At 38.9% G+C, this 13,232-nt stretch overlaps 1 protein-coding gene across 4 annotated transcripts in view; it reads right to left on the bottom strand.

Annotated features, from left to right (window-relative positions):
• The window catches only part of MPP7 (membrane palmitoylated protein 7), a 268,278-nt gene that overhangs the window by 81,001 nt on the left and 174,045 nt on the right, over positions 1–13,232 (bottom strand). For all 4 annotated transcript variants that reach the window (XR_004026705.1, XM_030798162.1, XM_030798160.1 and 1 more), the window contains exons 6-10: positions 12,780–12,911; positions 6,089–6,170; positions 5,120–5,205; positions 685–759; positions 286–482 (exon numbers count right to left, since the gene is read on the bottom strand). Coding sequence is in view for 3 of the 4 variants with exons in the window: in XM_030798162.1 (XP_030654022.1) it covers positions 286–482; positions 685–759; positions 5,120–5,205; positions 6,089–6,170; positions 12,780–12,911 (572 nt within the window). In the remaining variant the exon portion in view is untranslated. The remainder of the gene's footprint in view (positions 1–285; positions 483–684; positions 760–5,119; positions 5,206–6,088; positions 6,171–12,779; positions 12,912–13,232) is intronic.

The raw sequence follows: 13,232 nt of genomic DNA, 5'->3' as shown, positions 1-13,232 counted from the left end.
ACTGGTCTTTTTTTTTTCCACCTTTCATATCAACATGGTTTCAAGATATTAATGTGCTATTTTCCATTTGCTTCATAACAAAAATCTAATATGACCCAGTACTGTCATATTATTTTTGGTCATTCATCATACTTAGTTAGACAAAACAGAAATCCAAACCCATGGGATAAAAAATTCTAAGGCAAGGTTTTATAGCATATTTTATCACATCAATGCTAGAATGATATTTTGCAGAGAACAAAAGGTCAGCTGGAGAAAAGCCATTATTATGTACCAGCAGCTCACCTTTCCTGGAAATGCTTTGAGGGGATCAAGCCTGCCCTGGGGTTGGCATCACCTTCGTGTTTCGCTTGCCACCAAGTTGCATCATCTTGGCTCATAATCTGAAGAATATCTCCCTTTCTGAAAGAAAGCCCAGCTTCCTTACATGGAATTGCCTTATCCTCATTAGGATTATAGTCAAAGAGGGCTTTGATAAACATCTGGAAGAAAAGTTTCATTAAAGATGAATAAAGATAAAAAATAAACGTGAAATGGCCTATATTCTTCTCACTCCGACTCCAAACATAATAATTTTAAAACTGGAATATTGAAAGAAATGTGTTGTGACAAAGTGGATATGTGTTGGATGGAAAAACATGACTTCCTCCCACGCACGAAAAAATGTTTTTAAGCAATAATTACCTTGCCTTCTTTTGATGGTGTCTCCTCTTTGATGCCGGGTATAATCTTAAATGTAATTGCTCCCTGAGACTGAGCCTGGTATCAGATGAAAGAAGGAGTTATAAGAAAACCAGACCCAAGGAAGAATAAGGTAAAATAGGTAGAAAGTGAAATGCATCTGAAAATTTACAAGCTTGGGGCTTCTACTCTTAGATAGACTAAACGGAGGAAACTATTTTTGTAGAAATTCCTGTAATGTGAGAAAGAAAGCTCTGAACTTTGTAGAATAAGTTAAAAAACATTAACTTCTAAATCCACTTTTACTTCCTGTGTACTTTTAAGCTGTCAAGTAAATACATTCCCATCCAAGTTTCTTCGAAATAGAAACACACAAAATATGCACAACACCTTGAATAAACACAGTATTCAATGACTAGAATAGACAATGTATAAAGGTCTGGGTGCAGTGGCTTGTGTCTGTAATTCCAGTGTTTTGGGAGGCAAGGTGGCAGAATCACCTCACTCGGTGCCCGGTGTTGCCCGGTGTTGCCCGGGCTGGAGTGCGGTGGCGTGGTCTTGGCTCGCTGCAGCCTCCGCCTCCCAGCCGCCTGCCTTGGCCTCCCAGGGTGCTGGGATTGCAGCCTCTGCCCGGCCGCCGCCCCGTCTGGGAGGTGGGGAGCGTCTCTGCCGGGCCGCCCATCGTCTGGGATGTGAGGAGCGCCTCTGCCCAGCCGCCACCCCGTCTAGGAAGTGAGGAGCGTCTCTGCCTGGCCGCCCATCGTCTGGGATGTGAGGAGCGCCTCTGCCCAGCCGCCAGCCCGTCTAGGAAGTGAGGAGCGTCTCTGCCTGGCCGCCCATCTTCTGGGATGTGAGGAGCACCTCTGCCCGGCCGCCACCCCGTCTGGGAAGTGAGGAGCCCTCTGCCCGGCCGCCCCGTCTGGGAAGTGAGGAGCGCCTCTGGCCAGCGGCCCGGTCTGGGAAGTGAGGAGCCCTCTGCCCGGCTGCCCATCGTCTGGGAAGTGAGGAGCCCTCTGCCCGGCCGCCCCGTCTGGGAAGAAGTGAGGAGCACCTCTGCCCGGCCGCCCCGTCTGGGAAGAAGTGAGGAGCACCTCTGCCCGGCCGCCCCGTCTGGGAACTGAGGAGTGCCTCTGCCCAGCCGCCCCATCTGGGATGTGAGGAGCGCCTCTGGCCAGCCGCCCCGTCTGGGAAGTGAGGAGCGCCTCTGCCCAGCCGCCCATTGTCTGGGATGTGAGGAGTGCCTCTGCCTGGCCGCCCCTTCTGGGAAGTGAGGAGCCCCTCTGCCCGGCCACCACCCCGTCTAGGAAATGAGGAGCGTCTCTGCCCAGCCGCCCCGTCTGGGAAGTGAGGAGCACCTCTGCCCGGCTGCCCCGTCTGGGAGGTCTACCACGGAGGCCAGAAGCAATGTGGGGGCTGGACGTGGTGGCTCACGCCTGTAGTCCCAGCACTCTGGGAGGCCGAGGCGGGTTGTTCACTTGAGGCTAGGAGTTCAAGACCAGCCTGGCCGACATGGCGAAACATATGAAAAATACAACAGACAAACCAACCAACCAACCCAGTGACAACAAAACAGGTCTACCCTGGAGTCATACTCTAATTTTTTCTATTTTCCTCCCTTTCTGATCCTTTATCCCACTTTCTTTTTCTTCCTCTTCCTTCTCCTTCTTCTTTGTCAAATAGAGGATTGAGTTATTATCACTGATCCATACAAAGTCCCTCTCTCATTTATTTTCTTTAATTCCCACCCCCCATTTCTATTCCCCGTCTTCCCATGTGCAACCTTCCTAATATGTTTGATATGCATCTTTTTGTTTGTATGCATTTTTAGAAAATGTTTATTGTTTTGTGTGCAAAAAAATTAATTTAAAAAAATTTAAAAATTAAAAAGAGAAATGCAAATAAAAAAATAGAAAAAAAAATAAGTACCAGCACCCACAAATTTTTGTTATCTCAGATAGGATCTCTCTTTAAATATACTCTCATGTCATTCTCTCTCTCTTATTAGCATGTATTGTAGCCATATTTAATTATTTATGCAATTATTTAATAAGATATGTTACTCCTGCTAATTTGTAAGCTCCATAAAAGCACTAAATACTTGGCACATTTGAAAGATATGAAAGGAAGGGGGGTAGGGCAAGACATATCTCTCTGAGTCTCACTATCTGTGGTGCACTGGTAAACCAGGACTCCATTTATTTAAAAAAAAAAAAAAAAAGGCTCTGATGTGTACTGTCTGTCAATTTCCATGGTATAAATACTTTCACTATGGCCAATTTCAATTCACCAGCATGAAGTTGCTGAAAGCTGAGTTGGGAAATGGTGCGTCATACAGGCAGCTCTGGCAAGCCTTAAGAAGGCAGCTCTAGTGCAACACAGCAAGTTAAGTAAAATGGGATTCTGATAGTTTAAATAATAGAATTTTATAAAGGGTTGATTTATTTCAAAATGGTAATATCATTGCTATTGCTTATTGTAGAAGGCGCTCACAAACCTTATAAAGAATTCTCATACTGTAATACTGAATTGCATTGGTAGAGAGAAAACAAAAGTCTTCTCTATAATCTCCTCTTATTTTTCTAGTTTGTGTCTGTGTGTGTGTGTTTTTTTTAATGGATCTATGGTCCTTACAACAGTGTCATTTATTAAGGACTCAATTATTATTACTATTACTGCTGAGCCATATAGGTCTGTCTCTCATTGTGATTGCCTCACAATAATCCAGCATATGGATGAATGATTATTTGATCAACGCAACTTTCTTGGTAGTTTCCGAATATTTTTGAAATATTTTGTACATACACATTTACCAAATTACTGCTTGAGGATTAATTTCCAACTAAAGGGTATGCACATTTAAAATTTTGATAGTTTCAGATCTCAAAAAGTCTCACTCATAATTTATCCCATCCCCAAATCATATAAATATACCTATTTTCCTATACCCTGACCAATTCCAGGCATCATCAAGCTTTCCAAACTCATATCCTGAAAATGCTTTGAGGGGATCAAGCCTGCCCTGGGGTTGGCATCACCTTCGTGTTTCCAGACATCTATGTTTTCTTTTGTAAAGTATTTGTCCATACACATTGCTGATTTTTCTGTAAATGTTTTTCTTATTGATTTTTATCATCTCTATATATTTTGAAATATTAGCCTTTTATTATATATATAGAAAATATTTTTCATACAATCTCATTTGTCTTTGATGTTTCTTTATGGCACCTTTTTTCTATAAAGAAAGTTTTGAATTCTAGTAGACACATCTGTTATTTTTCTATTTGACTTTCATATCAAGGTTAAAAAGTCTTTTTCTACCTTATAATTATAAAAATTGTATATTACATTTTATTGTGCAATTTTTGGGATTTTTTTGCACTTAAATATTTAATTTGTTGGGAATTTATTTTTATGTATTGTGTAAAACAAGGATTGACCTTATTTTTTTCTGCGTCATTAACCTGATACCATTTATGAAATGTTCCATTGTTTTCCCACTGATTTAAAATGCCACCTTAACCATATACTAAATTTTCATATATACAGAGATCTGTTTTTGAGACACACTCAAACCTCTTCTACTTGGTACAGGTTTCCAGTAGGTTTTCATATATAAAAGAGAGAGTTTCCCTTCCCTTTATCTTACAAATGAACTTTAGAATTAATATTTCCAAGGCATAAAATAATTTTATTCAAGTGTCAGATTTCAAAAGACATCTAAATTAGTTTGACTAATTTGTATTGCTATGATCTATAGCATGGAATATGACTGTGTCAATGGGAGGAAGACAAAGATAAATGCATCACCAGTCACTGTGTAGATGCTATCTGCTAAGTACAGACTTGGGACAGGGATAGATACTAAACTCCTTTTTTTTTTTTTTTTTTTTTTTTGAGACAAAGTCTTGCTATGTTGCCCAGGCTGGAGTGCAGTGGCGTGATCTCGACTCACTGCAACCTCCATCTCCTGGGTTCAAGTGATTCTCCTGCCTCAGCCTCCCAAGTAGCTGGGACTACAGGTGCCTGCCACCATATGCAGCTAATTTTGTTTTGTATTTTTAGTAGAGACAGGTTTCACCATGTTAGCCAGGCTGGTCTTAAGCTCCTGACCTCAGGTGATCTGCCTGTCTCAGCCTCCCAAAGTGCTGGGATTACAGATATAAGCCACTGCACTCGGCCCTAAAACTCTTTATATATACTATCTCATTTAATCCTCAAAACACTCCAGATGGATAGTTACATCTTATTCTCATTTTGTAAATGAAAACACTGAGGCATGAATAGATTAAGGTATTTTCCAAGGACACACAGGGAGCAGGGGTTTGAAGCCTGCACTGCTTAATACAAATCCTGTCTATGTCAAACCAAGTCTAAAAGTCTGAAATACAGTGATTCAATTTTATTTTTATTGTACTTTTAAAAGAAATTTACAGCTTACCAAAATCTGTATTATTTCCTCAGGCCTTTTATCCTCCACTGGTATCCCGTTGACTTCCCTAAGTTCATCACCAACGTGAATAAGACCTAGAAATAGGAGATTTGGTAAATTAGCAGTGTTACCCACAACCAAAACTGTAATTTGCAGCTGTTTCCATAATTAAAGCATTATGTTCCCTTAATACACTTAACGATTGGAAAGGAGACCTTCACATGTCTCAGGTTTCAGCCTCTTTGCCTCTCCATAGCAGTGACTCAAAGACCACAACATAGTAATGCTGGCCAAGAAATGGTAACAGCAGCTTGGTCTTTGTCTAGAAATGCACATTACTGATATCTTATACTAATATACTAATAAAATAATTTTTATTTATCTTAAAGGCTGCATGCTCTTAGCAGTACTTTTCAATTAAGAAACACATAAACAAGATTTTTTTTTTTTTTTTTTTGAGATGGAGTCTTGCTCTGTCACCCAGGCTGGAGTGCAGTGACACAATCTCGGCTCACTGCAACCTCCGCCTCCGGGGTTCAGGCGATTCTCCTGCCTCAGCCTCGCAAGTAGTTGAGACTACAGGTGCCCACCACCACGCCTGCCTAATTTTTTTATTTTTATTTTTTGTATTTTTAGTAGAGACAGGGTTTCACCGTGTTAGCCAGGATGGTATTGATCTCCTGACCTCATGATCCACCTGCCTTGGCCTCCCAAAGTGCTGGGATTACAGGCGTGAGCCACCACGCTTGGCCCACAGGTTTTAATATAGCTTTGGATGCCTGTATACAAGAAGACCACAGAGTAATGTTTATCTATCATTTATTTAAACAGGCTCTCACATTTCAACACAGAGAAAAATATCTTATTACTTATTCTGTGTATTAGATCCAAAGATGGTTATCCTCGTAGTTATCTATTGGAAATGCTACACACGAAACACGTGATTAGTCTGTACTAGGCTAACATTTAAAGTCTCACCACTTCTATCTGCAGCTCCTCCTCTCATGATTCTGGCCACAGTGATCGCCCCGGTCTGCTCATCCTTCTTAATGGTGGCTCCCTTTTAAGACGAAAACAAAAAGCATTTGTGGGTAAATGTGTGTACTGGGTGTTAGAAAAAGGGAGGAAATAAGGACGTTCATCTGAAAAAAGAAAACAACTACAAAAACAAACAAAAAAAAGAAATGAGGCAGGAAAAATAGACATCATGCCATTTGTCTTACAATGTCTATTGTCATGACTAGATAGAGGAAATCCTATCTACATAGCATCAAAGGGTTTCAGCCCAATTTAAGGATTTTTGAAATCTTCAATCTCTTCAAAACTGTGTAGAATAAACATATCTTCTTTCCATTATAAAAATACCTTGTATTTGAATGCCGTTTGGTTTTTATCCTTTTAAAGCAATTCTTCATTCATTTCATCCTTATAGTACTGCATCAAGAAAGTGGAATAGTGACAATTACACTAATAGACAAAAGATTCTATGTTAGAAAACTAAAACCCAGATCATTTGACTTTTAGTTAGTTCAGTGATCCTTCTATCACCCTCAGTTATCATAGTAAAAAAATAAAAATTTTAAAATTTTAAAAACACTTGGTGATAATTATAAAGAAAAAGAAAAAAATTAAAACCCAGAAATTAGTTATATTTGTTGCCTAAGTCTAAGACAAATGATTAGAAGAAAGGGCTCTTACTCCGTGGTTTTAGTGAACTAGGATTGTACCTAGTACAAACAGAACTAAGTATTGGCATAAGATTAGGAAACAGTCTCAAAAAGAAGCCAAAATTTCTTCATTTACAGATATTCAGAAGCAAATTAACTGCTGCTTTGTAAGAACAACAGGCACAAGTGGTTACTTTGAAAGCCTTTCCATGACTTTCCTTTTAAGAATCTGGCATTGGTTTTGCAAAGCTATCCAACATTGCATAATACTGCTAAAAAGGTATGCTTTTCAGTGGCAGCAGAATTCATCCCAAAGAAGTGAAATTTTTCTCAAGTTTGTCAACAAACACATTTATATCATTAAAGAACAGATATGTAAACAAAGTAAGAGTCCATCTGTAATAAGTATCCTTTATATGTAACTATCAGATGCATAGCTAATAATAGTAAAAAAAAAATCAAGGAATTAAGTGACAGGCATTTTACAGCATTTTTCATCACCTATGCATGTATTCAAGGCCAGAGACTTGAATAAGCATCTCTCCATGGTCATAAAGCTTAGACTTACCAATTACTGGTATTTTCTGCTTTTATTTCAATTTCTAACTTGTTTCCAAAATGACTGGAAATGTAATATTCTCAATATAACTAATTAGTTTGGTTAAACCAACCTTCATTTTCCTTAATGACATGTCTCAAATTTTCCCACCAAATATGCCCAATGGCACAAAAGCCTAGTAATCTAAGTTTACTTATCCATAGTTTCTGGATGATAAACTGAATATTAAATGGTCATAATTTGTCTAAGATGAGACACCTAGTATATGGAAAAATCAGGACTTGTTTTAGGTAATCTGACCAGAGACACAATTATTCATCTCAATCATCATCCAATACTGCTTAACCCTCTATCTTCCCATAAGCTTTTGTTCATAAGTTCATTCTGTCCATAAGTTCATTACTCTTGGGGGAGATTGCCTCTAAAAGGGGGATCACCAATTCCTTCCCTCCTTGTATGTGCATGCCATATTCCCACATTAAGTGGTAAAAATGGTTTTGAGGCTTCGAAGGCTATAAGAAGACCTGTAGCTGCCACTCGGGCCTCTTGAAACACTTGCTCTATGTGAATCTCACTGCCATGTAAGAAATCATGACCACTGCTATGCTCTGAGGAATCCCAAGCTAGCCAAGTAAAGGTAACACTTAGAGAAAGAGATACTTGCCCAGCCCCCAACCTTCCGGCTCCAAGCCCAGGTAACAGTTGTGTAAACGAAGGAGCCCTCAGTTGACTCCAGCCACCACCATCTGACTGTGTGTATGAGGAACTCCAAGTGAGAACCTCCCAGCTGAGCTCATCAACCCCCAAAATAATATTGTTTTAGCCACAACATACAGCCGTGGTTTGTAACATAGAATTAGTTAAGTGGAACCAATCTCTCTCTGTACTATGGACTGTACAGTTTTTCAGTATAGGGCTATCTAACCTGTTTGTTGTACTTAATGCTAGTTCCTTTGACTTATTCTGTATTCAATGAAGTTGGCCAATGTTTATTGAGAACTTACTCTGTGCAAGGCACCGTTCTAAGGGCTTATAATAAACTGATGAAAAAGAAAAAAATGTCTGCTTTCTCATCCCAGTGGGGGAAACAAGACAATAAACAAGAGATGGAATAATTACATACATTATACGCTATGTTAGAGGGTTAGTCTGTTTTCACACTGCTGATAAAGACATGCCTGAGACTGGGCAATTTATGAAAGGAAGGTTTAATGGACTTATAGTTCCATGTGGCTGGGGAGGCCTCACAATCATGATGGAAGGCAAGGAGGAGCAAATCACATTTTACATGGATGGCAGCAGGCAAACAGAGAGCTTGTGCAGGGAAACTCCCATTTTTAAAACCATCAGATCTCATGAGACTTACTCACTATCACAAGAACAGCATGGGAAAGACCTAACCCATGATTCAATTATCTCCCACCAGGTCCCTCCCATGACACGTGGTTATTCTGGGAGCTACAAGATAAGGTTTGGGTGATGACACAGAGCCAAACCCTATCAGGTGGTAAACACTGTGGGGGTGTGAGGGGATGTAGGGCAGGAAATAGAAGACCAGGATGCCAGGGCAGGTGGAGGAAAGACAATGTGAAGACACAGGACTCACTGAGAAGATGATGTCTGAGTGAATAAAGACTGGATGGAGGTGAAGAAGTTAGCCAATGGGAAGGAACAGAAGACACAGCCAGTGCAAAGGTGCCAAGCAGGAGGCTGTGAATAAAATGCTCAAGAGCAAGCAAGGCAGCCAGTGTGGCTGGAGCCCAGTAGAAGAGGAGCAGCAAGAGGAGATGAGGTCAAAGGCAGAAAGGAGTCAGCTTATGTGCTTTATGAGTCACTGTGAGGACACTGGGCTTTACTCTGAATGAAAGAGGGAACATGCAAGGTTGTGAACAGCAGGAGGGGCACAACCTAGGAGGACCACTCCACCCACTGTGTTAAGAGTGAAGGATGGCAAGGGCTAAAGCAATGAAATTGATGAGAGGTTAATACAGGTTGGGGATCCCTTGTCTGAAACGCTTAGACCAGAAGTGTTTCAGATTCCAGATTTTCTTTTCAGATTTTGGCACATTTGCATTCTTATTGGTTGAGCATCCCAAATCCAAGAATATGAAATCTAAAAGGCTCCAATGGCCATTTCCTTGAAGCTCATGTCTGCACTCAAAATGTTTCAGATTTTGGCACATTTTGGATTTCAGATCTTCAGATTTGGGATGCTCCGTCTGCACAATAATTCAAGGGAAAGATGATGGTGGCATGGATCTGACTGGCAGGAGTAGAGGTGATGAAAGGGGATCTGGATATATTATTGGTGGAGTCTAAAGGATTTCCCAACAGATTGCCTATGGAATGCAAAGGAAAGAGAGGGATTAAAGATAGGCTCAACGTCTTTTGGCTGAGCAGCTGGAAGGATGGAATTGCCATCAACTAAAAGGGGTTAAGACAAGGGTGGAACAGATTTGGGGACAAAAATCAGCAGTTTATTTTTGGATATGTGAAAATTGAGACGTCTATTACACCTCCAAATGGAGATAACGAATAGACAGATGGATATACGAATTTAAAGATTAGAAGAAAAGACTGGAAGAGAAATAACCTTGGGAGTCTCTGGCACATAGATGCTTTTTAAAGCCATGGGCAGGATAAAATCACTTTTGGAATGTGTAGATAATGCAAAGCACTCCAACGCATAAGGGTCTCATTATAGACAGAGATAAGTGCCCTGATAGAATCTTCTTGCTATCCCCTGATTCTACTTTGCTTGGAGGGTAAACTACAGACTTGAAGAACAATCTTTCACTTTCTACATGATACTACCACTTGAATAAATCTTCACTTTGAACCCTTCATTCTTGAAGACTTCTATTTCCATATTGCTTTCCAAATCTCTCTTACCACAATTGTTTGATGTATTCCCAGTGTAATATATTTGCGTGAAAATAAGATCAAATCTCAAAAACACAGAGCACATTATACGTGACACTGTACAAAAGTCATCAATCCTATAGCATAGTCTACCAACGCAAAATAAATTAAAATTGGATCTAATATTTTAAAAATTACTTATTTTCCTACATAATTATTTTGAATTTATTCTGTGTGATTTTGTTTTAAAAATAGAGTATGGAGAATTTCAAGTTAGATTGAAAAAATAAATTCTGGTTGATTTTTCTTAATTATTAATTCTGTAAAATGGTTTATAAAAGGGGACTGCTTACCGGGTTATCATGATTTCCTTAAACAAAAAATTTATCTCCTACAGAATTGCTTGAACCCAGGAAGCGGAGGTTGCAGTGAGCCGAGGTAGCACCACCGCACTCCAGCCTGGGCAAGAGTGAGACTCCATCTCAAAAAAAAAAAATTACTTTATTTATTTCCTATAAACTGCCAATACTGCAAGGTCTCCTCAAGTAGGTGGCACAGTGAATTTCAGATTGAGCCTTTGAAACAAGTGTTTTAAAGTGTGATCTACCAAAAACCAAGAACATCTGAGACACTTTTTAAAATCAAGATTCCCAGGCACCAAAAAAACCTCAAGGAAGCAAGAGGACAGCCCATGCAAGTAACACTGAGAATTTAGGATCGAAATCTACTCACCAACAAACAGAATTTCATTTTCAAGGGATCTTGCCCCTCAAGTAATCACCCTTTTTCCTATCCATTATCTAATACCTACATGACCTGTGTTCACAGCCTGTTCTCTGAGGTAACCATTCTCTCCTTGAGCAGATGCAGTTGCCTAGCTTTTATCTTTTAAATATTAAATAGAATATAAATTCTAATATCTTTTAAATATTAGATAGAATATATTTGAATGTTTACATAATGTTTGCATAATGCTTCAGAACTCATAAACCATTTCAAACACATTATATCTTAGCTGATGTTCAAAAACACTTGCAAAGAGGTACATTTCCTGATTTTCTGATAAGGAACGTGAGGATGAGATGGTGAGTGGTTTGCTCTATAGGATACAGGGCAAAGTGACAGAATCCCAACTCCCACTTAGGTCATCCAGTGCAAGCTGTGTTCACGTCACCACATTATGGATCCCAATAAACAAAATTGTATTTTTAGATAACACTGGTAACCTACTCCTCCTTGCCAAATGTTACAGCCTTTCCTCATGAATCACTTGCCAAGCATTTCCTGACCATCCACTTGCTAGAATTTTATTTCAGCTTAGCTTCCAGCACTTTGCCTACTTCTGATTCTCATGACTGGGGCTCATTCTCCTAAAGATTTCTTTGACTCTTACTCTTCTGTGTGTTTTTCATTGTGCTTCGACAGTCTTGTGGCTTCTCCAGCAATCTCCCCGAACTAACAAATGTCACTTGACTGATGTTAAATAACAAATTTGTTGAAAGTATTTTCTATTTTTCTGGGTAGTGTATTTTTTTTTTTTTTTTTTTTTTGAGATGGAGTCTTGCTCTGTCGCCCAGGCTGGAGTGCAGTGGCGCAATCTTGGCTCACTGCAAGCTCTGCCTCCCAGGTTCAAGCCATTCTCCTGCCTCAGCCTCCCGAGTAGCTGGGACTACAGGCACCAACCACCACGCCCGGCTAATTTTTTGTATTTTTAGTACAGACGGGGTTTCACTGTGTTAGCCAGGATGGTCTTGATCTCCTGACCTCGTGATCCGCCCACCTCAGCCTGTATTTTTTAAACTTTAAATTTGTTCACACAATAATCTTACTTTACCTTAACAATAATTGCAAAGATAATACACTAAATATATTTGAATGAGAAAAATTTCAAGACAAGTAATTCTATTCATTTGATTTCATATTCCAGTATTTAAAATGATATTTTAAATCTTAATACTTTATTTAAGGAATAGCTAACAAATAATTTTGGAAATTTCTTCATTGCCATTAGAGGTTCTATTTTTCTATATTAAGCTTTTTTTATTTTTAAAAATAGAGCTAGTTGGACATAAAATTAAATTAAACAAATTTAAGTTCCATGCCTCCTGACCAAATAAGATGTTCAAAAGATATTTATCAAAGAAATTAAATGTTTACTTCACTGAGACTCCTCAAAAGTTTTGTTGGACCTGCTGTAAATTAGTTTAAATTTAAAAAGCAATTGAATTAAGTATATAAAATAACTTAAAGTTGTGTTCCCATAGACAAAAGCAATTTTTTTAAGTTGTACCATTTAATCTCAAATCAGCCATGCTTGGTACATGTTATGCTTTCTTTCATAAATGTCAACAGGTTACATTTTCAAAATCACTGCTATTTAAATGTAGCTAATAAAATGTCTATTATTTTATTTGGCTTCATTTTCATTTTTCAAAAGCATGTTCTTTAGACATCAATGTTCCATTTCTTTTAAAGTTTGAGAACATAGAGGAAGCATATTTTAAAGAGAGTTATACATGGTATGCACCATCAGATTTGACCCTATCATGATATCTACTCATATCTGAGCACCAAAACTCACCAGTGGTTCTCTATTTTTGACCAGGCGGATTATTTTTACTGAGTCTTCCTCATCGTCAATATCTTCAGGCATAGGAGGCAACACAGGGTCGTAATTCTTCTGAGCCACAGTATCATGTACAGAGAGCAAAGCCTGTAATATTCAAAGGTTGATTTAAATAAGTAAATATATATACTTATATATTATATATATAATATATAAAATTTCAAACACATCAAACTATAAGGAAAATCAAATCAGTGTTACGGTTTTGACATAGTAGTGGTAATAAGGCAATTACTTGAACAGGTGCCACTTACAAATGGAATGGGAAACAGTGCTTGTCCAGAAAGCAGATGGCAGCTCTACTTAGCAGCCACCTCTGTCCCCAATGTCACTGATGTATGTAAAGAATCAACAAATAATCTCCTCTAAGTTGTACATTCTCTGGTTTATCCTTAAAAAGGTAGCAAT

Source organism: Nomascus leucogenys, chromosome 18 (genome assembly GCF_006542625.1).
Source record: "Nomascus leucogenys isolate Asia chromosome 18, Asia_NLE_v1, whole genome shotgun sequence".
NCBI classification, from domain to species: Eukaryota; Metazoa; Chordata; class Mammalia; order Primates; family Hylobatidae; genus Nomascus; species Nomascus leucogenys.
Note: the sequence above shows the minus strand (reverse complement) of the source record. Positions and strands in the feature narration are given on the sequence as shown.